Genomic DNA, 27,973 nt, shown 5'->3' on the forward strand with positions numbered 1-27,973 from the left:
TGGCTCAGGCCACCCTCCACTCTGGGATTATTGCAGGTGCCCCAGGGCCCCCACCCCTTCAGCCTGGCCTGGGGGTGCCCTTACAATGATTGTGCATAGAAAAAAGGCCAGGACTGCTGGGGAGAGGGCAGCACCCACCTTGCTGTGATCAGGGAAAGGTGGATGGGGCCAGGCATTAGAGGACCAGCCCTCTCCCCACTGGAGAGTTTTCTGCCTCCAGGAGCCAGGCCATTCCTGAAAGGGGCGTTCCTTTCCCACTTCCACAGTTTGCTGTTCTTCCTCCCCTTGCCTCCACCTGCAGCAGTGGAGGACCCAGGAATGTCCTAGCCCCACCCCAACCGGAATGGCCCTTTACAGTCCCTTTGCCCCACCCCAGGCCCAGGGTCTTGTTGGGGAGAGGGGGCTCAGCCACCATGCCCGCTGCTGCCCGGGTGGCTTGGCACTCATTCAGTCCCTTTCAACGAGACCTCACAAAGCATATCAGTATAGAAATTTTTAGCTCCTCCTCCTGCAGGCCCTACCTCCAGCTTTAATTTGGGAGGGAGACAGGTGCCAAAGGGTGACAGGGGCCAGGACGAGATGGGGGTAGTTGGGTCTTGGTTTTCAGTCCTTATCTTCTCCCTGGACTCTCCCTTCACACATCGCAGGTTCCTCCTAACCGGGGGCCCCAACACTGGAGAAGACCCCAGCCTCTAAATTGCCCCCTTCAGACATGGAGGGGCCTCTAGCCCTTATCAGATGATGGTTTCCCAGGCAGGGACCCCGTGAAGGCCCAGGACTCCCTCCCCTTTCCACTTCTCAGATGAAGCGGGGAGGACAGCTCTCAGGTGGTCAGTTGGTGGGGGTTTAAAAAAGTCTCAGAGGGAGTCAGGGCCTCTGTCTTTGACTTCCTCAGAGGGGTTATCAGACTCTGCACGGCTTCCTAGAACCTTCTCAACATTTGGAACCAGAGATCTCACACTGGTGGCCCATGGGCCAAATCTGAGATTAGTTTGGCCAGCACAGGGTTTTTAAAAAATGTGAGCTTTAGGGCCTATCTATCGGCAGGGACAGGCACTCCCCTGTTTTCCAGAGTCCCCACCACTCTCTATAGTGTAGCACTTGCTCTTCCCTCATTTTCTCATTACCTGAAGGCATCTGCACTTGCAACCCGTACACCCGTCTGGGAAAACCTCCTCACTGCATATGGTTTCCGTGAACCGCAGGCCCAGGTGAACTCCAAGGGAAGGATGTGGGACTTTAGCCCTGAAGAGGGCACCGGGTTGCCAGGTAAGAGCTTCCCTAGATACCTCCAGCCCCCTTGGCCCTCACCAGGTCTCGCCCTCCCTGGCCTCTGCTTTACCCAACTCTTAGGGTGACACGCCTCTGTGGGACTCAGCGTAGCAGGGAGCTGGCTGGGGGTAAGACAGATTTGGGGGAGACACAAGGGTGGGACAGATGGGAGCAGGAGACCAAGAAAGCCTTCCTGTGGGGGAGCCCCTGCTGGGGAGGGGTGGAGGTCTGTGCTGTCCAGTCGGGGTGGCAGTCACAAGGCACATGGTTTATCAGTGCATGGAGGTGTGATGAGGGTTTGCAGTGCCTGGGAGGTTTGGGGAGCACAGTCAACAAGCGGGGAGATCAGTTCAAGAAAACTGGGAGACAGAAGTCTCTACCCTGAAAATGGGGACAATGTCTCCTGCGGGTCGAGATACTGAGGGCGAATTTGGTACTCAGTGTCCTGTTCTCTTCCCGGCAAAATTAAGAGGGACCCAACTACCTCTCAGCTCCAGGAAAAGCCTTACTCTGCCACTGAACTTCTGTGTGATCTTGGGCAAGTCCCTGGCTCTCTCTGGGCCTCCATTTTCCCTCTGTAACAGATGTGGAGGGCAGGTAGCTTAGGGGACCCCAAGGGTCCCTCTGGGCTGTGGTTCTGGAATATTCTCTCACTGCAAGGACCCTATAGGGATTCTGGGAAGGACCAAGCAGCCAGGCTGGGGTGCAGGACAGAGAATGGGGAACAGGAGGCAGGGACCCAGCGGGTCCAATTCTGGCAGGGAAGAGAGGGACTGGCTGAGGTAGATTGTGTCACAGAAAAAAAAAAACACCAATGGGATGGTGCCCCTTCCCCACTCTGACTCCTCTATCCCAGTGAAGCAAGAGGACTGACAGGGACCAGATGAAGTGGGGGGTAGGCCAGTGGAGAGCATGACCTCAGGACAGGAAGGGATGAGGTCCTGAGCTCCTGGGCATATGGGTGTGGGGGGAGGGGGGTGGTCCTTGGAGGCTAAGTCTTTCCTGAGGGTGAGCAGCAGGAGAAGGTGCCTGCGGCCTCTCTGAGGGCCCTTGACTGTGGCCATTTCCAGGGCTCGGTTGTCCTTGCAGGCAGAGGCCCTGAAGACGGGTTTTGTGGGAGAGAGATGTGGGGGGTGGGCATGGAGGAAGGTCCAAAAATGCGGCCCTGGTTTCCCTGAGAGCCTCATGCCACATCTTAGCACTGCCGGCTCGTTCCTATTCCCTGGTTCTCTGGTGGCTTCTGGAGCTGTAAGGACTCCCAGCTCCCAGGGAGGGTATTTTTAACTTTTCCTTCCTGAATGCTGGCTAATGGGGCAGCCAGATGGGCCATTTGAAGACATCGGGGAGTAAAATAACTTGCCAAGGCTGACCCTTATGTCACTTCTCTGAGCCTCAGGTTCCTCCTCTGTAAGCTGGGGTGCTAAGAGCTCTCTTGTAGAGCTGTCGCAAGCAGGAGGGAGTTAAGGGGAGAAGCCGTCAGCTGGACCTGGGTCTGCTTCCCCAGTGTTGTCGCCTCACAAAGGGCTTTAACGTGTAACTGGCCATGGAATTGGGTCTCTGGAGACAGATCTGGGTAGAAGACAAGGTGGCTGGATGAACCCACCAGAGGGGGTCTGGGTCAGCCCCAGACCTCCTCCGCCACCCTTCACCTCAGACCTGGTTCCTGAGGCTTCTTAGGGGTTGGGGAAGTAGAAGAAAGAAAGTAGTAAAAGCATTCTTTGTGTGTTGGTGGGAGGGACGCACACACCGTCTGGGCCCGTGTGGATGTCTATGCAGTCGCCTGTGTGCCAGAGGGGTGAGGTGACTTCTCTCACGTGTATATGTGGGCAGTCCTGCCCTCTCTGCCTTTGGGGTCACCCTGCACCTTGAATGTGGCCCTCTCCTTGTATCCTCAGTAAATTCATTTTCACCCATTACTATCTGATGGGACAGCAGGATTCTGGGACCCGTGAGACTAGCTGCCACACTGGGCCTCAGTTTCCCCATCTGTCACCCAAGGGAGGCTGAACCAGAGAGGGCAAAGTGCCTCTCTAATTTGCATAGTCTAGGATTCTCATGGGCCTCCTCACCCCCAGCCCAGGTCTGCAGCTGTCCTTAATATTGCCTGCTGTGCCCTTGTAATGAATGCTACTTGGTTGTCATGGGGGAGTAGGGACATGGGGGGGGTGGGTCCAAGCTGTTTAGAGGCTCTGTCCCCTCACTCCACAGAAGTGCCTGCTCCTCAGCTCCCATCCTCCCCTATCCAGAACTGGCTGTTCTGGAGGGGCCGTGGGCAAGTGGTCCCATGGGCACCCCAGGATGTGTGGGGATAGACTACAGGTTCTAGAGATTTGTCAGATCGGAGGCAAAACAAGTCAGTGTTCCAGCTGCTATCCCAGACAGCTGCAACTGCAGGGTGGCTGAGAGCCAAGATTTATGTCATGTCCCCAGAGCTAATTTTTTTCAGCTGGAAACCAGTTGGCAGTTGAAATGTCTCAAGGGTTGTGAGGACAATTTCCTCTGGGGAAGATGGCTGTGGACCAAGGTGGATGGGGCATAGAACTCCTATAAACCCCAGAAATCGAGAACGGGAGGACCCGTTCCTAGAATATTCCACTCACAGGGGGCTCTAGAGCCCCCTCCCCCGCCCCCATGTCAGGAGCTAGAATCTCCCAGAGCAGAATAGCAGGGCTCCAGTGCCTTCACCCTCACCACAGAATCCAGATCAGAGTGACCCTCTAGCACATTTTTATCAGCTAAGTGTTCTAAAACTTAATCCAGAATTAAGGATGTCTCTCTGGAACAGTTTCTCTGCTAAATGTGCTAGAACCTCATGTATAACTGAGCCAGAGTATCTTCCTAGACATTTTATCTGTTGTATTCAAGACCTTTATCTAGAAGAAATGTTCTAGATACTCATCTAGAACAAAGAATGGCTCCTGGAAACATTTCACCTGAGGTGTCTGGAACCTCATCCATAATAGAGCCCACAACAAAGGGTGTCTCCTGACGAGTTCACTTTGGGAACAGCCGCTATGTGGTGGATTGAGGGTTCCCCTCCCCCAAACCTGCTATCCCTTCGTGCTCCCGCCGGCCTCCACCCCTCAGTTGCCTCAGGGTTCTTCCTCCTCTCCAGCTGCAAGCACTGTCAGCCCCCACCCCAACTTCCTCCTTTAATTCCCCTCTTGCCCAGGCTCCGGACCTCGGACCCCACAGGAACGGTACCAACCTTGTCGACCAGATGCTCCCACCTCCCCTCACATCTTCCACTGCCTCCTCCATCCTTCTCGGAGATCCCCTTTCCCCAGAGAAGCAGCCCACCTCCCACACCCCCTGAGGAACACAGGGCCTAGGTCATGGACCCCAGCCAGTGCCCTGTCTCTGGCAGGTCCACCAGGAGCAACATGTGGGTGACTCCAGGTAGGGGAGAGGGTGGGGCGCCCCGGCACCAGACGCATATGGAGGCCTTCATGAAAATGGGGCAGCTAATGAGGAGTGTAGCACCAGTTGATTCCCTGGGCCCTAGTTCAGGGGAGTTTAGGAAATGGGCCACAGGGCTGAAAACAGGGCCTAGGGCTGGGGCCTCCACAGGGCTGTCCCCTCCCCTGAAAGAACCCAATGGTGGGCCACTCTACCCTTGGACCAACAGATCCACACCCCTTTAGCTGGGTGGCCCTGAAATTCCGGGCTCAACACTGTGGTTGATGTGGGGTCAGCCAAGCCTGTCCCTCTTTGTGGGGGAGACTGTGGCCTACACCGTGGTCTCGTACTCCAGCAGCTCCTGGGAGGTCCCCACGCTCCGGTACTGCAACCGAGGCGTGGCAGGAGAGGCGTACTCCAGCGCCAGAATGGTCTTCCGGAGCCGGCGGTCGATAAAATGAGCATCCCAGGCAGGGTACTTCTTCCGGGGCAGGTCAATCCGAATGACCGGCCCTTCTGTCCGCAAAGGGCGAGCCACTGGTGTGGGAGGCAAGCCAGGCCGCACCTGGAAGACAGGTGGCGTGGGGGTCCCTGCACGCTCGCCCCCCACTGAGGCCCCATCCCTCTCAGCGCCTGTAGTCCTTGGCAGGGATCTTGGGGGACTTATGACGGCATCGGCTGGTGGGCCACAGGGTCCTGGGGACTCCGGGCAGATGCAGCCAGGCGCCTGGGGACCCAGCATGGGCCCGTTGGGGTGCAGGAGGCAGTAGTAGACACACATGAAGAAGATGCCCAGCGCGAAGCTGGAGGCCACCACACAGACCAGGATGAGCGAGCGGAAGTCGGTGGAGAAGTTGCGGCTGGAGTACCAGAAGCCAGTGAGCGCGGCATTCTCAAGCAGGACGATGCAGTAGTAGAGGGCCATGCGGCGGCGGCTGCGGCCCTCCTTGACGTTGAACCAGCAGAAGATGTAGATGATGCCCACCACCATGTTGTAGATGATCTCCTCCCACTTGGACATGCAGAAGTCTGTCTCGCCCTGGATGACCCAGAAGGTCATGACGCACCAGTGGGCCACAATGAAGATGCCAAAGTAGAGCTTGTAGACGCTGGCAAAGAGCGCGAAGGCCAGACTGCGAGCTGCGATGGTGAACAGGTGCCACAGCACCTGGGCCACGGCGCCCTTGTAGGACAGTGGCCGCTTGTCGTCCCGTGAGTCCCGCAGCACCTTCTGGTAGGAGGCCAGCGTCCAGGCCAGGGACACAAGTGAGGCAGAGGTGGACAGGGCTGCAGAGACAGGGTGGGGGTGGGGTGGGCTGGGTTAGGGGTGGGTCCGGGTCAGGGTCTGGGGAGAGGGGGACGGTTCTGGGTCAGGAGCTGGGTTCTGAGGAGGTGTGAGGGAAGGGTCTATAAATCAGGAGGGCTGTGGGGCGGGTCTGGGTGGGCGGTCTTCCAGAGCAATGACGGGAGCAGGGAGAGCGGATGGGGCTGGGTACTTCTGTAGGAGCGGGAGCATAAAGGAAGAGGGAAGGTGGGTGACTTTGGGCTTCACAAGGGTCAGGGCCAGGTCTCTAGACTAGGGATGTCAGGGTTCAGGGGTCTTGGTGTGAGGGTGGGAAATTAGGGTCCAGGATTCTGGGAGTGAAAAAGAAGGTGGAGAGTTGGGGGTGGGGTCATGATTAGGGCATGGAGGAGCCGGGAGGGGACTGTTAGTAGCTATAGGCCACCAGGGTGAAGCTGGGGGCTGGAGAGGGGTATCCAAGCTGAGACATGGGAAGACATCTGCGGTGGGAAGTTCTGATTGGGGCCCACAAGGGGTCCTGAGGGGCCTGAGAGGTGGTGATAGAATCTTCTGGGTCACTGAAGGTGGGATGGACAGTGTCTGGGTGGGAGGAGCTTGGGGGACTCCCAGGGTGTGGTGTTTCTCTGACAGAGAAGGGGTTGGCCTGGTCTGTCAGGGTTAGGGGAGGGCCAAGGTTGGGGGACCAGGACTAAGCCCGGGAGGAGTCCTTCCGCATGGAGTAAAGACCAGTGAGAGGGCAGATAAACAGGCTCTCTGGAGACTGAGGGTGACTGAGCAGGTCTGTGAGTCAGGGGTGCCCCGGGGGGGGGGGGGGTGCAATCTGGGATCAGGACCGTTTGGGGAATGAAGGGCCGGGCCTGAGGTGTGGCCATGGGGTCAAGGGCCTCTTTGGACTTAGCAGAAATGGGGTCTGGTCTGCCCTGGCAAGGGGGAAGGGAGGAGGGTGAGAGCGGGGAGCACCCAGGGGTCCCAAAGGGAGTCAAGCAGGTGGAGGGACCAGAGCCCCCCCCCCACAGGAGGGTAAGTGGGCCGCTGGAGGGGACATGGGGGTCTCCAGAGGCCTGGAGGGTGGGTGAGAGTTGGGGCGGGGCTCCAAATCCCCGCCAGCGAGCGGGGCCGGAGTCGGGGTGGTAGGAAGGCGGGGCCCCCCTGCAGCGGACTGCGGTGGAGGAGTGAGCCCCCGGGGCGAGGGCGCGTGGGAGGGCGGAGCTCACCGGGCAGCAGGTCGGGCTCGCTGCCGCGCTGCACCAGGAGGCTGAGCTGCAGCACGAGCTGCGGCGCGCTGCGCAGGAAGGTCTCCAGCAGGCGCAGCATGCTCACGTCCGCGCTCTCGAACAGCATCCGCCAGTAGAAGTGGCGCCGCAGCCGCTCCCCGCGCCAGCGGCTCTGCAGCCCCAGGTACAAGGCGCGCAGGTACCTGCGGGAGGGACGCAGTGCTCAGGCCCCCGCGCGCCCGTCCCCCTAGCGGCTCTGCGAGTGCCCCCGGCCGGCAGGCGAGCGCCGGGGGCGGGTGCGCAGTGTGTCTTTGCTCACCGCGCCCAGCAGAGCCGGTGTCCTCGGCTGTAAAATAGGCATATCGGAACGATCGCCTCCAGGGCTGTCGTCCGGGAACTCTGAATGGGCTCATTAGCGTAAAGCACTGGCACAAAGTAAGCCCTGAATTCAGCATACCATCATTCTTGTTCTGGGGCCTGCTTTCTCTGCAGGATTCCTGACACCTAACAGTGCACTGAGGTTCCCCTAGCCCCGCTATTGTCCTCACTTTATAGATGAGGGAACCTGAGACCCAGAGAGGTATGCCACCTATCCAAGGTCACCCAACGAGGAAGCAGTGGAACCAGGATTCCAACCCAGGTAGCCTGGTTCCTTCAGGAACAGTCCCTGGTGCCAACCCCCAGCTTACTGGCCTGTTCCCCAACCCTACTCCAGCCCCACCCCTGGTAACTCCTCCTTTTCTTCCAAGGCTCAGCTTTTAAACGTGACCTTTTCCAGGAAGCCTCTGCTGACCACTTTCCACCTGGGTAGGGACCTCTCCAGACAGGCTTCTGTCTAACCCACAGTGGGCTGTGACTGCCTGCTTATGCATCCATCTCCCCCAGACTGGGAACTCTGTGAGGGTGACTAGGTCAGCTCGCTAACTGCTGTACCCTCAGTTCTTAGCACGCAGTAGCTGCTCAATCCCTGCTGGCTCAAAAGAGCGAATGCAGGCATGACGGCAAGTTTGTTTGAATTGAAAGGAGCTCTGGTCACCCAGTAGGGGGTATGGAAGGGATTCTGAAGTCCTGAGTTCAAGTACCGACTTCACTTCTAATTTACTGTGTGCTCTTGAGCCAGACGCTCTCTGAGCCCTAGTGAATCCCTCCCGAAGTGGCTGTGAGGATGAAATGGATTTGAAAATGCTCTGCACCTATAAAGTGCAGTGCCTGTGTAGGATGAGAAGAGGCCTGCCACCCAGAACTCCTCTCTGCCTTGGTTCTTTGCCCAGCAGCTCTGCCCCGGGCTGTTGCAGCCATAGACCCTGCCCCCCAACCCCCAAATTCTCTGATTCATGGGGGCAGGCACACCCTTTGCTGAAACCAGAGAGTACTCCTCTAGAAGTTATCTCCCCAGAAATCAGGGAAGAAAATCCCGACACAGATTCAGTGATCCTATTACTTGAAGCTGAGATCGGAGAACCAGGTATTTGGGGGTCTACTCCCAGATGTGAGGTGCTGGCATTTTTAAGATGTTGTTTGGGAACCTCGGGACCAACTGTATTCAACTGTGCGTTGCCAGCCCAAGAGAGGAATCACAGTACCCCCTGGAATTTGGGATCAGCTGATACCCAGAGTTTCCCGGAATGAGTATCCCAGTCATTGGAATGGTGTGGTCCTTCCTGGGACTCAGTTTCTCTATCTGCCAACAAGAAGGATGGGCTTAATGACTCTGGAGATCCTTTTAGAGCTAACGTTCTGGGACTCTCCTCCCCAAAACATGGCTAGAAACATCCCATTCAAGGCCCTCCTCCCCATCCCTGGGTCTTCCCAGCACCAATCAATGGTGTAGACACACCTTCATCATGACACCGTGTGGGACCAGCAGCTGGGAAGGGGAAGAGGGTTGCTCCCTCAGAAGCAGAAGCAACAAAAGCAAAGGCCCCTCAGTCTAACTCTCCCATCCAATGCTAGAATTCCTTCAGCAAATCCCAGCCCCATGTGTTTCCACCTTCTGCTTGCATGCTCCCCAGGATGGGGAGCCCCTACCCCCTGAGGCAGGGCCTTTGCCTTGTGAGCATCTCCAAAACTGGACTGTGTTTCCTCCGATGCACAGAAATTTGTTTCCTTGTACTTTCCATTCTCTGGGCCCCTGACTTCCCCCCACATGAGGATCCCTGCAGCATATACTCACGTACCAAATATATTTTGATCGCCTGTTATGTGCCAGGCCCTGTGCTCTTAACTATCTCAGAGTCCCGTGGGACAGAGACAAGATAAGATCTGAAATAAATGCTCCAAGATGCTGTGGAACCCAGAGAAGAGACGGGTAACTTTAGCTGGGGTGGGGAGGAGATCAGGGAAGACTGCCCAGAGGAAGAAATATTTGATCTCAGCTTTAAAGCTTGGGTAGGATTAGAAGGCACGCAGGAGGCAGAAGGGAGTTCCAGGCAGAAGAACCAGGTGAGGCCAAGGCATAAAGGCATGAGAGGGCACAGCCTTTTAGGGGAATGGCCAGTAGTTTGCTGGGCCTGGAGGGGTGGCTTTTCATGGGAAGGGGCATAGGAAGACTAGAATTGTGAAGGGTATCAAATTCCGGACTGAAGAGTTCATATTTTAAATCTGAATTCTATCCCACAGTCAGGGGGATGTGATCAGCTTGCTGGCTTAGAAAGCTTGCTCTGGAGACTGGCTTGGAGGAAAGCCAGGAGAGGCTGGGGTTTGGTCCAGGCCTGAGCTGACAGGCTGAGCTAAGGCAGGGCACCGAGGAGGGGCAGAGAGCAGAGGTGGAGATGGCCAGGGGTGGGGTGCTATGGAAGAGAGACCAGGACGGCCTGTAGGGCTTCTGGGGAGCCCAGAACACAGAGCACATTTCCCAGCCTCCACCTTCTTCCCCAGACCTATTCCCTTCTCCATTCCTGTGGCTCTAGCTTTGAACAGAAAGGAGAGACCAGCTGGTCCAACGTGAAGGGGCCTGGGGAGTTGGGGGGAGGGCGACACCCTGGAAGTTTCTCTCAGGCTGGAGGACCATCTGTTTCCTGGCCCGGGTCAGCATGAGGGAGGCCCTGGCCCAGCCAGCATCCATCACCACCTGACAGGCTGCCTGCCCACCTCCCCGCCCACTCCTGCCCCCTCCTCTGCCACCTCCCAAGGCCCCTTGCTGCAGATAACCACAGACAAAGGGCTCACCCAGCCCAGGGCTGCTGCGGGCCGAGTAGGGAAGGGGAGGGGAAGAAAGGAGGCCTCTGAATCCCAAAAACGTGGCATTGGGCAGTGTGGAAAGACTACGGCACAGTCTGGGGATGAGAGGACCTGGGTTCAACCTCACTCTGCCTCTTTGGCAACACGACCCAAAACCGTGACTGTTCCTTCCAGCCAGCACTAAATGCTCGTTGCCAAGGGCCTGAGAGGTTTTTGCAGGCCTAGGAAAATGCTGGAGGCCTAGGAAAAAAAAAATTGGCTCTAAAGCACAGGGAAAAACTGCAGAATCAAAATTAATAAATGTTTAATTAAATATCTGCAAAACAGAACATGATATCAGCCAGTCGACTGCAATTTGGCTTTTATCTGGTTCTATATAATTTACATATGGTGTTTGATGTGGCTGCATTTTAATATGCTTGGTAGATGTGGGGCCCACAAAGGTTTTAAAACAGCCCTGCCCAGGACATGTAACCTAATTTCCCTGTGCCTCGGTTTTACCTTCTTTAAGAAGGGGCCAGCACCCCCCATCCTGCCTGTGTCACCGCCCCTGCAGTGAGGTTCAGAAAGGCAAGAGGGCAAAGTGCTGGGCTTGTGGATTTGCTTCCCAGCCCCGACCTAGATGCTGTGCGGCCTTGGGTGGTCTCTTTGCCTCTCTGAGCCTCATTTTCCTCTTTATTGTGGGCGTTGAATGAGGTGATGGGTTTGAAAGTAATTTGTACACTAAGAGGGCTGTGCACATAGAGAGAGGGAACAACACATGCTAGGCGGATGCCTCTGGTTCCTCCTGATCACCAAGCAGCCTCTCTTGAAACCTCCTCCAGGAAGCCCATCCTATTCCACTCTAGTTGAAGGGAATTTGGAAGAAGTTGATTTTCACCACAAATGGGACCAATACCACCCACAGAGAAGGATGTCTCATCGCAGAGAAAGGAATCCCACTTGGGGGTGGGGGGGTGCATCTGGTCTCTAACAAAAGGCATCCCCAGTCCATCCATTCTCTCCACCCTGGTCCAGACCACCATCATCTTTTCCCTTCTCGGTGGGCTCCCTGTATCCACTCCTGCCACCCCGTAGTCCATTCTCCACGTGGCAACAGGCGGGATACTTTAAAAACCAGTCAGATCGTGTCATTCCCCTTCTCAAAACCTTCCAAGGGCCTCCCATCACACTTGGAATAAAGCCCAAGGGTTTTCCCTTGGCTTGCAGGCCCTAAACCACCCGGCCCTGCTTGTTTCCTCGTCTCGAGCCACTGCTTTATGTGTTGCCGGCACTCTAGCTGCCCTGGAGGTTCCTCAAACCCAGCCTAACGTTCCTGACTCAGGACCTTTGCACTTGCTACTTGCTCGGCCTGGAACGCCCTTCCCCCAACACCCTCCTGAGGCTAGTTCCTCAACGGCTCCCATGTCACCTTCTCAGAGCGGCCCCCCGGGGCACCCATCCCATGTTGCCCTCTGCCCTCACCAAACCACTCTCATTGGTCACACTGCCCCGTCGGATCTTCTTCGGAACATACTCTATCAAACACTCTTATTAATGTACACATTGATTTTCTGTTTTACCACTGCAGCTCTGTGAGGGGAGGGACTCGGTCTGCCTTGGTCACCCCTGTCTCCTCAGCATCTGTATGTGTAGTAGGCACTCAATAAATATTTGTTGAATGAATTAAAGGTGAGAGAGTGTTTGCCTGTGTCTTTCCCCTGACCTTGGAGGCTCCGGGGCTCCTCTGCCTGAGTTTGCTTACTGCCAGGACACCTCATGGGCAATTCCTGTCCTCACTGACTCATTTCTGGCCTTCCTCCTCCAGGAAGGCTTCCCTGATACTTCTTCGCCTGGTTGGGCCCCCCACAACACTGACTTCAACTGCCCGAGGCCAGTGTGAACCAGACCTAACAGGTTTATCACCACCCACTTTACAGTGTGGGAACAGATGCTCAGGGGTCTATTTTGGATCTAATTTGCTGACTGCCTGTCTTGTGCTCAGAGAAGCATGTCCAGGAGGAAATTGGAAGGGCAGATAAGTGTGTATTGTTGAAGGTGAGGTTGGGGGCAAAAAAAACACACAACCCTAGGGAAGAGAGAAGGCAGCAGGTAGCATGTGAAATCTCTTACTCAGGCATCCAAAAAGCTCTCTCTTTTGGACCCCATTGCCTCTGAGAGCAGGCAGCAGGGTCAAGAAGTGGACGGGGCTCATTCCCTGCTTCTTGGGTCTGGCCGTCTTTGTGACCCAGGAACCTCCCATTGTCCCCCGGATCTTGGGGGCCCCTCTCTAATGGGTAGAAGGAAGGAGGAAGGAGGAAAGGTTCTCATGTCCCTGAGAAAGCCAGGAAGCTTCTGGGCCCAGTGTCGGGGTTGCCCTGTCTCTCTCCTGGTTTTGGTCCTTGTGTCAGCTGGAGTCTCCAGGACTAGTCAGGATTTCTGATCCGTGCAGATGGCCAGCTTGGACCGGTCCTTTTGTCTGCCCTCACATCCTGGGTCTGGGTCACTATCTCTGTCTGTCACTCAGATCAGCCTGTTGTTGTGCCTGTCCCTTGAATGCGGGGTTAGCTTATTTATTTATCTGTCTATCTGTCAGTCTATCTGTCAGTCTTGGCCCTGGACCCTGGGTCAGTTCACCTGTCTGTCCCTTGGACTATGGGTCACGTTGTCTCTCAAATACTATGTCCATCTGTTAGTCAGACCGACCCTAGGGTCCTGGGTCAGCCGGTCTGTCTGCTCTTCGAGGCTGGGAACATCAATCTGTCTGTCCATTGGATGTGATGATAGCTTTATCTGTCCCTTTGGATACTGGGCCTGCTTTTCTGTCTGTCTGTCTGTCTCTGGAATTCTAGGTATGCCTATTGGTCCGTCTGTCTGTCTTTCGGTCTCTCAGCTGCTTGGTCCATCTGGTGGTCTGCTGCCCAGCTCGAGGCTCGGCATGGCTGCTGGCTTCCCTGCCATCCTCCCCTGCCTGCTCCTCTCCTGACTCTGGGTCTCTTTCTGTCTGTCTGCGTCTCTCACATCCTCAGCTCCTCCATCTGTCGGTCTCGGCGTTTCTGAGTGTGTGTTCTCGCCCCTTTCCACTCCCCCTCATGGCTCTGGGCCAAAAACACAGCAGCTTCCAGCGGCTCCCCCACTCCGGCTCCATCCAGGAACCACCCCCCTCCACGGCGAGCTCTCCCGTCTCCCACACGGGCCAGGCCTGCAGACTCTGGAAGGTGAGCAGGTGGCACGGGGCAGGAACCCCACAGGGGCTGAGCCCCTTACTGTTCTGTGGGCCTGTAGGGGGACAGTGTGTGAGTGTGAATAGTAATGATAATAGCTCACATTTATCGAGTGCCAACTGTACGCTAAGCCTTGTTATACAGATTGTCCATTCCTCACAGCCAATCTTTGAGGTGGGCACTATTACTATCCTTATTTTACAGATGAGGAAACTGAGGGCTGGAAAGGGGGTGGGGCTTGTATAAAGTCCCACAGCAAGTTAGCTGCCAGACCTAGGACTCAGACTTGGCTCTCCATGGGCCCCTGCCTCGGAGAAGATGGTTCGGTTCTCTGGAAGGTGCGCGGCACGGCTGCCAGGGAAGACCCACGTTGGACGGCGTGGACCTGAAAGCTTTGCCTGGAATGGCATGGGTTCAGAGGAAACAGGAGGGGTGACCGTAGTCACTGGAGTCAGGGGACCCAGGCTCAATCCTTCACTAGACTTTCTGGGAAAGTCCAAGCCCTCTGGGGACCTCGGTCCTCCTCTGCAAAATGAGCCTTAGTAACCGGATTCTCGCCTACGGAAAGGGGTTTCCGTGCCGCCCCTCGCCCTACCCATCCAGTTCTGGTAACAGCAAATGTCCTGAACCCAGGTACTTCCCTCCACCAGGTGGCACCACTCTGGCGCTGGCCCCTGAACTCGGAGCCCTGGGGGCCTCCTGTCTCCCTGGTCTCCTTCCTTCCTTGCCCTCCTAGAGCTTATTCCTAACACAGTTGCCTGGGGGATCCTATAAAATTCTAGAGCAGGTCGTGCCATGCCTTAGAGTTAAATCTTCACTGTGACCTTTGAGGCTTAGTGCAATCTGGGTTCGGACCTCATCTCCCTCCACCCCCCCCCCACATGAGTCTCCAGCTGTTTCCTGAATACCCCAAGCCCATTCCAGCCTCAGGGCCTTTGCCTAGAAGGGGCTTCACCGATGCCTGGCAAATTGTCATCCTTTTCATCTCAGCTCAGTGTCGGAGGCCTTCCCAGATGCCCCTCACCCCCCTTCCAAAGCACTTCTACCCGCGCCTCTGGCCACTTTCTGTCCTGTCGTCCTGTTTCTTTTCTTAATTAACACATATCACAACCTGAAATGGTCTAATTTCTCGCTTCCATATTTGTTGTCTGTCTCTCTGAGGTGTGGGGACCCTGGTTGTCCTGTTTTCTGCTATGCCCCTAAAGCCTGGCATAGAATTAATAATGTTCAATATACATTTGTTTCTTGAATGAGCGAATGTGTAAATGTACTTTATAAACTCTGCTTTATAAGCTCCCCAAGTAAAGGTGGTCAGGTGCAGAGGGAAAGGAACCAAGCTTGGGAGTCAGGGAGACCTGGGTTCAGATTCCAGATCCATCATTTACTGTCTGTGTAGTCTTGGGCAAGCTGCTTCCCGCTCTGAACCCCTCAGCTCAATGCCCACTTTATGGGGTAGCTATGAAATCAGAAAGTAGTGATAGGCATAAAATTCCCAGCCCAGTGGTGGGCACTCGATTGGCGCGAGGTTTGAGGAGCTGTCTGCCTCAGGGAACCCAGCAGGAAGAGGAGGCCTCGTAGATTCCAGTTTAGTTCCTGGTAGACCTGAGACCTGCTCCTCGGCTGGCTTTCCCAGGTGCTCACTGAATCTGTCCCCAGGAGGCAGAGGGTCAGAGAAGTCCCTCTGGGGGGAATCCTAGGGCAGGGGTCTTTGTCCTTCCCCTGAAAACTTCCACTCATTGAAAGGCCCTCTGAATGTACTTGGCTAAAATCCTCCCTGCAGCCCTGGGAGGTTTTGTGGGCATGATCCCCATTTTCCAGATAAGGAAACTGAGTCTCAGATAAGAGGTTTATTTGACATTGATTCACCCAGCATTTTTATTTTTATTTTATTTTATTTTTAAAGATTTTATTTATTTATTTGAGAGAGAGAATGAGATAGAGGGAGAGAGCATGAGAGGGCGGAGGGTCCGAGGGAGAAGCAGACTCACTGCTGAGCAGGGAGCCCGATGCGGGACTCGATCCCGGGACTCCAGGATCATGACCTGAGCTGAAGGCAGTCGCTTAACCAACTGAGCCACCCAGGCACCCTCACCCAGCATTTTTAAAAAACCTACTATGTGCTGGGGTGCCTGGGTGTCTCAGTCGTTGGGCGTCTGCCTTTGGCTCAGGTCATGATCCCAGGGTCCTGGGATCGAGCCCCGCATCGGGCTGTCTGCTCAGCAGGAAGCCTGCTTCTCCCTCTCCCACTCCCCCTGCTTGTGTCCCTCTCTCACTGTCTCTATCTGTCAAATAAATAAATAATATCTTTAAAAAAAAACTTGCTATGTGCCAAGAACTGTGCTAAAACGCTGGTGGACACGATAGTGAGCAAGACAGACCCAGCCCACCGGGTGTTGCCCAAGTAGGAGACCTGGACATTGTTTAAATCAGCATGTACACTGGTAAGGACAAACATTCCATGGGTTCCAGACAAGCTCCAAACAGGACCCTGTGCTCCAGCACTGAGGAAGACCAGGCCCGGCCCTGCTTGCCGAGGTGTGGCAGTCAGGGAAATCTGGAGGTGGCTACCGAGCTGTGATCTGAAGCAGGCACAGGAATTAATCGGCTGAAGGAGGGAGGAAAGGGAATTTCTGGTGGAGGAACAACATGGGCAGAGGTCCTGAGTGGCAAGGAAGCAGTAAATGGTCAGAAAGGCTGTAGCTCAGAGAAGGAGGTAAGAAAGTGAGGGGTGAAGGGGGCCATGGTGAAGCATTTGGCCTTTATCATAAGAGTAATGGGGAGCCATGGAGAGGTTTTAAGCAAGGGAGCCACGGTAGAGCTAGCTAGCACCTCTGTCTTTTAGAGGGAGCGCTCTGTGGGGAAGAGAGGGGGGAGAAGAAAGGGGGCAAAGTGAGAGACCAGTTACAGGTGAGAGTTGAATATGGCCCCCACAGAAGGGCATGGACTCCAGAAGCAAGCAGCAGGAGCTTGGAGAAGTGACTTGCCCAAGGTCAACAGCCAGAAGCATCAGAGTTGCATCTCAAATAAGGAACGGTGACTCCCCCATTTCATCACCGGGTGCAAATCAAGCTGAGTCAGGCCCCGAGGACCCAGACGCAGTCTGTGGGTCCTCTGGGAAAAACTGGGCCCCCTCCCCTTTCCTGCAAAGGGACCCAGGAAGCTCTTGTAGGGAATGGCCTTGAGGCTCCCTTCCCATCTGTCTATCCCTCAATGCTGAGTGCTCCTGTAAGGGTGCAAAATGGGACCTTCCTGGGTTTGGCAGCCAAATGAGTCATAAATGTCAGAAAAGAATGTGATTTTACACGTTTGGCTCCCATTTCGTGCAGTGCTGAGAGCTGGGCTGTTTCCCTCCTCCTTAGCAGCCCTCTACAAAGTCACGGCACCTCTTTTTTTGCTGGGCTAAGGCCAAACATTTCCCTGCCACTAATTTTAGGCTCTGGCTGAAAAGCTGAGACCCTCTCCCCTCCCACCCACTGCCACCAGCTCTTCTTTTCACTCAGCAGGGAAGCAGGCAGCCCCTCTCCAGCAAAGCATCTGGGACCGGGTCCCCCCCTCTTTTGTCCTTCACTGTATGAATGCAGCCAGATCTCTTCCTCTCCCTGGGTTTCACTTTCCCTATCTGTGAAGTGGGTGCAGAGTGGAGACTAAAGCCCAGTACCCCATACTGTAGCCCAGGGCTCATTGCCCCTCACTCCCCCCTTCTCTCTTTTCCTGATATCCCTGGGCAGAGTTGTCCCTGTGCCGCAGGGTATGAGCCAGCATGGGAAGAGGGTTGGGTCCAGTCTCCTGGTGGCATCTGAAAGTACTTGGAGACCAAGGAAGGCAAAAAGTACCACTTCCATCTGTCCCTGGCCTGTGAGCCCCTAGAAGGTAAAGAGACCAAGCTGTTATTATTGGGTACTCTTGGGAAGGAGAGATGGGTGCCTTGTCTAGAAAGTAGAGCAGCTCTAGTTGATTGCTGCCCTGGGAGAACGTGAGCCCAGTGTGGATGGAATTTCAACTTTTTAAGAATAGATGGAACTTAGAATATTTGTGCAAAAAAAAAAAATTCCAATTTGGAAATGTTGGCAACAAATTTTTTAAAAAGCACCACATGAATTTTTGTTTATTTTTTTATTATTATTTTTTTAAGAGAGGGAGAGAGGATGGGAGAGGTGCAGAGGGAGAGAGAGAGAGAATCCCAAGCTGGTTCCATGCCCAACACAGAGCCTGACTTGGGGCTCGATCTCACTACCCTGAGATCGTGACCTGAGCTGAAATCAAGAGTCAGATGCTTAACTGACTGGGTCACCCAGGCCCCTACCATATGAATTTTAAAGAAATTATGATTCCTTGTTTAAGGTGTGATAATGGTATTCTGTATTTTAGTTATACTTTTTAAAAGTCTCTATTTTTATTTATTTTTTTAAAAAGATTTTATTTATTTATTTGAGAGAGAGAGAGAGAGGGGGAGAGGGCATGAACAGGGGGAAGGGCACAGGGAGAAGCAGACTTCCTGCCAAGCGGGGAGCCTGGTGTGGGGCTCGATCCCGGGACTCTGGGATCATGACCTGAGCTGAAGGCAGACGCCCAACCAACTGAGCCACCCAGGCCCCCAAAAGTCTGTCTTTTTAGAGATGTACTGAAATACTTATGGATGCAGCGATATGATGTCTGAGATTGGCTTCAAAATAACATGGAAGGGAAAGAAACAGGGTGGGGTCTAGACCTATAGTCTCCAACATCTATGTGTCTTACACTAGCCACATATGGCTATTTAAATTTAAATTAATCAAAATTAAATACAACTTAAAATTCAGCTTCTCAGTCACACTAGGCACACTTCAAATGCCCAATAGCCATGCGTGGCTACTGTACTGAACAGTGTAGGCAGAGAGCATTTCCTTTACAGAAAGTTCTATTGGATGCCACCGGCCTAGATAAAACAAGGTTGGCCAGGAGTGAATTGTTGAAGCTGGTGGCACAAGGGGGATCATTATCCTGTTCTCTCTACTTTTGTATATTTAAAAGTTTTCCATAATAAAAAGTTTTATCAGGCAGTAGGGACAAAATACTGCGTGGGCCAAACGAACGCATCCTCAGGCTGGATTTGCCCACCGGCCACCGATTTGCAACCAGTGGTGTGGCAGCTAAGCCTTGTGAAGCCCCCCAAGTTCGATCCACAGAGTCTTAAAACTGTAAGGGGCTTTACAGATCATCCAGTTTACCCTCCAAACAGAGGGCAGGAGGCCCTGCTACAGCTTCCCTGACAAAGTCAGCCACTCCTGTCTGCACGCATGTGGCCCCGAGGAGTTCGCAGCCTCAGGAACAGCCCACTCTGTTCCTGGACAGCCTGATTGTCTGGATGTCTTGTTCCTATTCAAACAGATTCTGCTTCCCTTGGACCTTGGGTTGTCATCTGTCCTCACACTATCTCTGGAGCCACAGGAAAAAAAGTCTCCTTCCTTGAAAGACTGCCTGTAGATGAGGATTAGCAAGCGTTAGGACCCCTGATGCCCCTCCTCCATCCCCCATCTCGTAACTAAGTAAGTGCGGTGGGCTGCTACTTGGGCCGATAATAATAGTGATAGCAGTAAATATTTTCTGAGCATAGAGTATGTGAAAGTCCTGTGCATTTATATTATCTCAGGACATGTTTTCAAGAAACTTAAGAGGTGGATACTATCACCATTCCCATTTCACAGATGAGACTAGAGCTCTAGCTGCTGAAGCAACTTGCCTGAGGTCACACAACAAGGAAATCATGGAGCCATGAGCCCACCAGCACCCCAAACTCTCAGCTACCCTGCCCTCATGTCTGAGTCCTAGGGAACTCAGCCAGTGTTCTCGAGCCCCAAACTGGACTTGACAGATGGGGTAACGGAACCCTAGGCAGTGAAGTGTCTTGCTCAAGATTCTGATTTCAAAGATTCCATTCAGTTCCCACGACCATTTATTGAGTACCTACTGGATCCGTCTCCTAAGCCAGCCAGGTCACCACACCAGCATCCTCTGGGGAACCTAGCCCCAGGGCTGCTCCTGCCACATCTTACACAAATATAAATGTACTGCCCTTAGCCTGCATTTGTCCACTGCCATTGTGGAAGGCTGCAGATGTAGGCCTAGTAGACCCCAGCTGTGCCCACAACTGCCCCGGGGTCCCACACTGCCTTAGCACCCCCCCACATCAGCCACTGATAGAAAGCCTGCTTCAACAGACTCATGCTCTAATAACTGCTAGGGACCCCGCCAAAGCTGGCCAGGGGGAGGGTCCCCAACAGCAACAGAGGGTCTGCTCTGGGCCAGTCACCATGGGGGCCAGAGGAAAGAAAGGGCAAGGCCTCCCCTCCCCAGAGGTTTGTAATCTGGTAGGAAAACCAGCTATGTGGGCAGGCAATCACAACAGAATATGATCAGGACTGTGGGGCTGCAGAGGAATGAGTAATTGTGCCTAGAGGGAAAGTCTGAGAGGAAGAACCCAGCATGTTAACAGTGGGTACTTTATATTCAAATCAAAATTTAAAAATATCTTTCTGATTTTTTTTTTCCTCTTCCTAAAGCAATACATGCTTGATTGTGTTGTAAGAGTACACTTAACTAGCGGAGGGCAGGATGGCTTGGTGGTCACACATGTGGGCTTGGGAATCTGACTGCATCCCTTTAAGCCCTGGCTTTGCTACTTACTAACCGGGAGGCTGTTACCTCTTTGTGCCGTATTTCCACAGCTGTCATACAGGCCAAAAACGCTAGCTCACACTAATTGAGCACTTGTGATACGCTGAGTCCTGTGCAAGGCATGTTCCTTATATTTACCAATAACGGCTACCTGTCTAGCCGTGGGACATTAACATCCCATCTCACAGATGAGGAAACAGAGAGGTTAAGTGACTTGCCGTACAGCTCAGGTCGTACAGCTACACGTGGCAGAGCCAGAGTCTGAGCTCCACAATCCTTGTTCTTTATTGCTACACCCCCTACTTGACAGAATTGTGGTGAAGAGGAATGATCTCATTGAAGTTTCTATAAAGGTAACTAAAATTTTCAGTAGTATCTGACTTTTTAAAAGCAGGTGAGTGCATACATGTATTTCTTGGTTAATTAAAAACCAAAGGAAATCCTTAAGCAGTACAAGAAATATCTAATTAGTAAGTGGAAATCTCCCATAACCCCACCTCTGTGCCCCCCCCCCAAGATAATGAGGGGAGGGGAGTCTTCTTTATACCTTTTCTGTGCCACCTGAGGTTTCAACAAGAGCCTATGGTTCCTTTATAAACAGACAGGACAGCTAAACCATTTCCACTTTAGATTAAAAACAACAACTTGCCTGACTGACGGAGTGGGAGGTGGGGTCTGAAGGGTTGAGGGCAGAATGGGTTTGTTCAGGGAAACTTCTCAGAACAGGCAGCATTTGAACTTGGCTTTGAAGGATGTGCAGAATTTTACCAAGAGGAGAATGGGACAGGGTGTCATCAGAAGGACCACAGGCAGCTGCTCAGAGGCATGAGGAGGAAAAGTGTGTGGCTTGCTTCTTAGGGGCCCGGAGCAGTGAGGAGACGAAAGGGCAAGAGTCCAAGCTAAAGCATCTGGACCTGCTCGAGGGCAGAGGGGAGCCCGGGCTGGCCCTCTGGCTCTAGAGTGGTGGCAAGGTCGGATCCGAGCGTTCGAAATATCCTTTCTGCTGCAGGTGGAGGCGGGATGCGGTGGTGTGGGTTGGGGTGGGGGGAACTGGAAGCTGATAGGATTTCCCAGGGGCGGAATTTCAAGACCCTAACAAAGGCAGGGTGGTGAATGGAGAGGCCAGAGTAGATCCCAACCCATCCTCCTTCTCCTCCCTAGGGACCCTCACCCCAGCTGCCTGGGTTCAAAGCCATTTCCTGGCAGCCCTCCATCCTCCCCACAGGGCTTCTCCTGTGTGGTCTTTATAGATCAAACAGGGGACGCTGGGCCCAACTGCCGCCGCTGTGTCTGTTAGGAGCAGCTCTAATGGCCTGTTGCAGCCGGATGGGCAGGGAAAAGAGGCTGGGGGGAGGGCAGAGCACCTCCTGGAAAGGGGTCTCCCAGGAGGTGGGTGGTGAGGCTGGCCTGGAACAACCCTGCAAAGTCAGAACAGGGAGGAACCTTGTGGATAATCATCGAGTTTGGGGGGCGGGTTGTAAACATGTTTCAGCTGTGGTACAGTCAAAACAAAATCCTAGATAGGTAACCAAAATATCAGAAAAGAGAAACTCAGAGATTTCAGGTTGAAAATGATGGTGCAAAGGCAGTGAGAGTTTGAAAACCACTATGGAATCTAATCCCTGACCTATTTTATAAAGAATAACACAAATAGCAGAAGCTGAAGAGAATTGCACACTTCCCGTGTTCCAGGTGCTGTGCTAAACACTATGTGTACATTATTTAATTTAACTGCCCCCTCAAGCCACAGGGGAAAGGTATTATTATAAGAATGTCCATTTTGCAGATGAGAGACCAAGGCACGGACAAGTTATGCCCTTTGCCCCAAATCACAGAAAGTGGCAGACACAGGATGCATAAGGCTGATTCCAGAGTGCAAGTTCTTAATCATTAACATTCTGGCCCCAGTGGGGAAAATGACAAAAGAGGGACAGATACCCTGTCCACTGTGCCTGAAACAGACCCCCACCCCTGTGGCTACTACCCTGGTCCAGCCCCGTCTTCCTTCACCTGGATCACAGAGCAGTGGTGTCCTCCCGGGTCTCCAGGCTTACTCTGGCCTCCCACAGCTTTATTTTCCAGCAGCCAGAATGCACATTGTAAAACACAAGTCAAGTCCACCCTATTCCTCCCCTGCTCAAATTCTCCGGGGCTCCCACTTCAAGCAGAGTGAAAGCCCTAGTCCTCCCATGGCCTACGAAGCCCTGCGTGATGTAGCCCCAGCCAGCCTGTCTACCATCAACCCTCCACTGTCCCCCGACTCTCTGCTTCGGCCACGCAGGCCTTCTCCTTGCTCTTCTCTTTCCCTCTGCCTCGCACATCCTTCCAAAGGCCTCCATGCTGCTCACGCTCACCTCATTCAGTCCTCTGCCCACGTGCCATGTCCTTGCAGGGGCCTGCCCTGACCACCTTCCCTCAAAGAGCCACACCCTCCTCCCTGGGACTCCAGCCCCCCTGCGCTGTTTCACTTTTTCCATAGCACTTTAGATTTCATATTATGTTTACAATATATATCATATGTGATTTTACTTGGTTATTGGCTTCCCCCATTTAGACTATTGATCGCCATGAGAGCAGGGACTTGGTCCTATTTACCACTCTATTCCCAGCATGTAGCCCAGTGCCTGGTATACAGCAGGTGCTCCATATATTAGTGGAATGAATGACTACAGCTTAAATAAACAGGTACCTTCGAGGCCCTCGTGCCCTCTTGCCCCCTCCTTGGCCGTGTGTGGGTTGAACAAATCTTCCACAGGGAACAAAGAACAGGCTGATGGCACCACTCACCTCCAGGGGTCTTGAATACTTAACAATGGGACCAGCCCTTTGCTAAATCCTTGGTACACATTATCAGATGAAATCTAGGAACAACCCAAGAGGTGGTACTATGATGGCCCCTAGATGACAAAGGTGCAACTCAGGCACCGAGACATTATATAGCTTGTCACCATCACATATAGGAAGGGAACTGAGGACATTTGAATCCAGAGTCTGTACTCTTAACCATTAAGCCAAGAATATAGCTTCCCAGAGAGAAGACCCAGAAGCTGACTTTCACACCCAGTTGGTCACTAATTCATTTCACAACTTCTCTTGAGTGCAGGTTTGTGAGGACGTGGAGGGAGCAGTGCTGGGGCATAGAGGGAGTATTTAGAGGTAAGACCTTCCCTCTAAAGGCCTGCCTGCCTCCCTCCATCCCTCCCTCCCCATGTTGGGTCCCCAGATCCTGACAGCCTCAGAGGAATCCTATGCCAGATCATCTCCCACTAATTGGCTTAGCAAACTATACTTATCTGGGAAAAGCTTGGGCCCAGTGAGTTCAAGATTAGGGAAAGCAGGATTCATGGTTTACTGCTCTGCTGCCCACAGGGTCAGAGAAGACAGGGTTAGGACTTTAATTGGCTTAACAACCCTGAGCGGCTTAACAGCTCCGGGGGGGTTAGGGTGTTAGGGTTGGGGAGGCGGGGAGGGATGAAAACACAGGTTGCTGTCCAGCTCACAGCCAGCTTCATGTCCCACCAAAGGATCTGTGGTTGATTTTCTCAGGGATCCATCTGTCTTTGTGTGGGGCCAGTGCTCTAGGATCCTCCCACACAGGCAGTGTGGGGGTGCCAGAGATAGGACTTGGGCTTGGGAGATGAAGAAAGCTGGGCTGGCACCTCCCCTCCCCCCACTTCCGCAGTGGATGAGCTTGGATGAGTTACTTGACTTCTCCGAGCCTCTGATTGGGTATATCAATTGCCACCAGAGGGGAGGTTTCAGGGTAAAATGAGATCCAGTGTCTGGAGCACCTCATCTGGGGCCTGTTGGGACGAGGTGGGTGCACAGTGCCCATGAATTCCTTCCCCTCCTCTGCCTCCTCAGAGCCCCATTTTGTGTTTAAAATAATAATAACACCCATTTCACAGGGTTGTTTGGGAACAGAATCCGGCCTTATCAGTTGAACCCATGTGCTGCCACAGGTCTGTGTTACCTGGCTCCTCAAAGTACTGAGACTTTTGATTCAGCATTGTATAAGCTTGAGGAGTGGCAAGCAATTTTTATAATTCAAATTATTTTATTCAGAACTGATGGTGTGGGATCAGAAGGTGGACTGGCCAGTCTCCCAGCTTGGGTCCTGTAGGGCTCAGACACACCTCACCTTCCTCATTACTCCAGGTTCTACCACTCAGAACATCTGCACCAAGCCCTGCTGAACAGTGAACATGTTCATTGTGGGAACATTTCACGTGGTAAGAAAACATATGCCAACATTGCTTAATTTCTAGGAATGCCAGCCCCAGTGGCTTCTCTCTATCTTGTCTGGGTTTTCCTCCATTTAGCCAGACCCTTGGCCATTTTAGAATCCAGAGCTTTGGGGACAGGGGTCCAGAGACTTCAGCTCTGATAACCAGTCCCAGAGTCAGAATTCCAGAAAGGGAAGGCTCCTAAGGTCATCAGATCTGATATTCTCATTTCACATACAGGGAAATTGAGGCCCAAAGATGGGAAGAGTCTTGCCCAAGGTCACCTAGTGAGCTAGTTATAAACCCTGATGTAGCCATGGGTTTCCTGATCCACATCCCCAATCCAGCACTTTCCCCACAATACACACTCTCTCCCCATCCTTGCCCACAACGTTCAAATCCCTCCCCCGCCTTTCACATTCTTATCTCAGTGCAGCAGAAGCTCTGACTTCCTATCTCCTGGAATCTTGGGATCTCAGACTCATAATTCTTTGAGCTTGGGGGACACTTTAGTGGCAGAACTGCAGGGTGGATAAAATGAACTCGGTCTTTGAAGGCAGAGAGTCCTGAGTCCCAGGTCTTCTACTCCTTAGCTGTGTGACCTTGGGCAAAGATGCCCCCTTTCTGAGCCTCTATTCCTTCAGCTGTTAAGTAGGAATAACAATACAACCACATTCCAAGAGTATTAGGAGGGACACAGGAGATGAAACAGGTAAAAAAGCAACCAATAGGCTTGGCACAAAGTGAATGCTTAATAAAATAATTGTTATAGAACTATAAATTAGGGCTCTTATACCCCTAATGCCTAAGTGAAATGGTCCAGATGTGATCAAAGGGAATGAAACTGGACAAACTGAAACAAATATACCCTGTCTAAATTGCTACAGACCTGATACTGCTAGATTCCTTTTTTTTTTCCCCCAAGAAAAGCTAGAACTCTGGATTTTTGAAATACTATACAAGCCAAACAAGACATTTCTGTACGCCATATTCAATTCCGGGGCCATTAGTTTGTCATCCCTGCAAAATCATCTCATCCCAACCCCCTCACTTTACAAATGGGGGAGAGTGGAAATAGCCCTTTTATCTGAGAATCTATGGTGCTCCAGGGACCCTCAGCCATCTCCAGCCACTCCCTTAAGACCTCCCCCGACCCCCATGGTCATTTTTTGCCCTGTTTGAGGGAAACTTAGTTTATGTTCAAGAAAGAAGTATTTGTTTCTTGTAAGTAGATTCTGAACAAGGGGAGGAGGGGGTTTGAGGTAGCCAGTGAGTTGAGGGGCAGCTGGCCCACTTTAGGCTAAAGGGAAAGGAGGATGAAGCTTTGGCTACCAAGAATAGGAAGTTACCATTTCAGAATCTAAAAATATCTGTCACCATCTGTCCACTCGGGCACAGAATGATAAATGCAGATTAGTTCCTGGATGTAGACATGAATATTTTTATGTGTCAAGCTAATAATAATAACACCACCTTGTGTGGATAGAGCTCCACCTCCGTATTCCCTCAGGGCAAGCTAAATGGAATATACACATCATCTCAGCAAGGCATGGATGGGGAAACCAAGGCAGAGAGAAACTCAGCAACACAACAAGGGTGACACAGCAAGTGAGCAGCTGGGACAAACCCTGGGAGTCCTGTTTCCAACGCTCAGCCCAGTACTGAATCTTCTGAGTTAAGCAGAATGTGTTAACAAATAGCAGAATAAATATAACAACAGCAGTAATTACCCTTTACATCTCTATAGTGATTTTGACTTTTCCCATGCTTTCCCCACATCTGTGATCATGATAATCTATTACATTCCTAAAATACATTACAGTCTGCAAGGCCTTCACACAGATCTCCTCTCACCTGACCATCCCAACAGGTAAGAAAATGTGATGGTAGACATATGAGACGAGATAAGGAAGGATTCTCCCTCATTTCACCGGTGAGGAAACTAAGGCTTGGAGGGAGGTTTATCTAAGATCACATAGTGGGCAAGTTCATTCTGTCAGTGTCCAGTAGAGCCTAAGCTACCAGAGCAATTCTGATTCAAGGGGAACCCCAGGTTCAGAATTCTTCCTGTCTCCAATTAGCTCAGCTCAGCAGACAGTCTGGGAGTGGGCTGCTTGTACAAAGCCTCAGTTTTGTTTTACTGCCCTGGAATTAAAGGACAGCTAGTGGCCATCTAATCTCTGATTCAAGATCCCAAATCCCCTCGGCCCTGTTGGGGGTAGGGGAGACACTGGGGGAGTCCTAAGCAACAGAAGAAGCCAGACAGCTTCTCAGCAGGGTCTGGCTCACCCTTAACCAGAAGTCCAAAAAGTTTGGGCGGGATATTCATTTAGCTGCCTCAAATACTGTTTCTCCCAGGAGGCTGGGAATGGACTGCAATTCCAAACTGAGAATCTTTTGAGAGCAAGGAAGGACTTCTGAGATCTTTCCTAAGCTGAAGCTTGGCACTCAGGCAAAGGAGTGGGTCAAGGCTGGAGGGAGCCCTGGGGCCCTGTTCCAAGCTTCACACATCCCCTTCAGCCCTGGGCCCTCCTCATTCACACCCCCAAGGATCACTTTCTCTTCTTGCCCCATCCCTTCTTCCCTCAATGGCCAGATCAGAGAGGATGGCACTGGGGTTGGTCAGAGTTTGAGGGCAGAGGTCAGAGAGAAGCTGGCAGAGAAGAAATCAGAACTGCAATAGGGTGGGGCGGGGCGGAGGTCAGGACGCAAGGGGGATCTGGAGAGGTCAGAGTAGGGCTGGGGCGGCAGGTAGCCCCTCGCCACCCCCACTCCTCGAGCTCAGCTCCCTCCACCTGCGCTTCTCCTACCTCCAGACCTGGCCGAGCTGCAGGAGGTGGACGAGGGTCTGCAGCAGCCAGACGCAGAGGCGGCAGCAGCGGCGGCGGTAGGCGCTGGCCGAGGAGGGCTCGGGCCCGGGACCCAGCTGGGGGCTGCCTTCTTTGGTCCGGAAGGCGGTGGCGCTGTCCTTGGTGCTGATGGAAGGCCCGCCGGTGCCGCTGTCCTTGCTGCTGACGGTGGGTCCCGGGGCGCCCGCAGGCTCCGAGTAGTCGTAGACGAACCAGCGGAAGCTGAGCAGCTGCACAACCAGCGAGGGCAGGAGCACGAATAGCAACGTGAGGCCGAAGTAGGTGCGCTGACCCTGCAGGTAGTAGGAGGCCGCCAGCCACAGGTCCGTGGCGCCGTCGGAGAAGAACACGAGCAGCGCGCACAGCACCCAGCAGCAGTCCCGCAGCTCGTAGCGCGGCCCCGAGCCCCCAGCCCCGGTCACTCCGGGGCCCTCGGCCGCCGCCGCTGCCGCCTCACCGCGCCCGCCCGCACCACTCCGGGCTCCTCCGGCCGCCCCCTCCGGCCCCGGGCCGGCCGCGGCCGCCTCTCCATCCGACTTCGCGGCCATGTTGGCGGAGCAGGAGGCGGGGAGCGACTTCCGGGCGGCGGAGGGGGTGGGGTGCGGAGTGGGAAGGACCCTGTGCGGGAGGCTCCCGCCTCCTCCTCTTCCTCTTCTCCTCTTCTTCCTCCTCC

At 53.4% G+C, this 27,973-nt stretch overlaps 1 protein-coding gene across 1 annotated transcript; it reads right to left on the minus strand.

The window, feature by feature from the left end:
* On the minus strand, positions 1-27,848 carry XKR7 (XK related 7). The gene is made up of 3 exons (XM_025876601.2): positions 27,262-27,848; positions 7,189-7,391; positions 1-5,958 (listed from the first exon to the last, which is right to left on the minus strand). Exons 1-3 carry the CDS (start codon positions 27,846-27,848, stop codon positions 5,003-5,005), a joined length of 1,746 nt encoding a protein of 581 aa, XP_025732386.2. The 3' UTR covers positions 1-5,002.
* Between the last annotated feature and the right edge of the window lie 125 nt (positions 27,849-27,973).

Source organism: Callorhinus ursinus, unplaced genomic scaffold (genome assembly GCF_003265705.2).
Source record: "Callorhinus ursinus isolate GAN/ISIS: 27379988/994484 unplaced genomic scaffold, GSC_fseal_2.0 scaffold38, whole genome shotgun sequence".
In the NCBI taxonomy this organism is placed as follows: domain Eukaryota; kingdom Metazoa; phylum Chordata; class Mammalia; order Carnivora; family Otariidae; genus Callorhinus; species Callorhinus ursinus.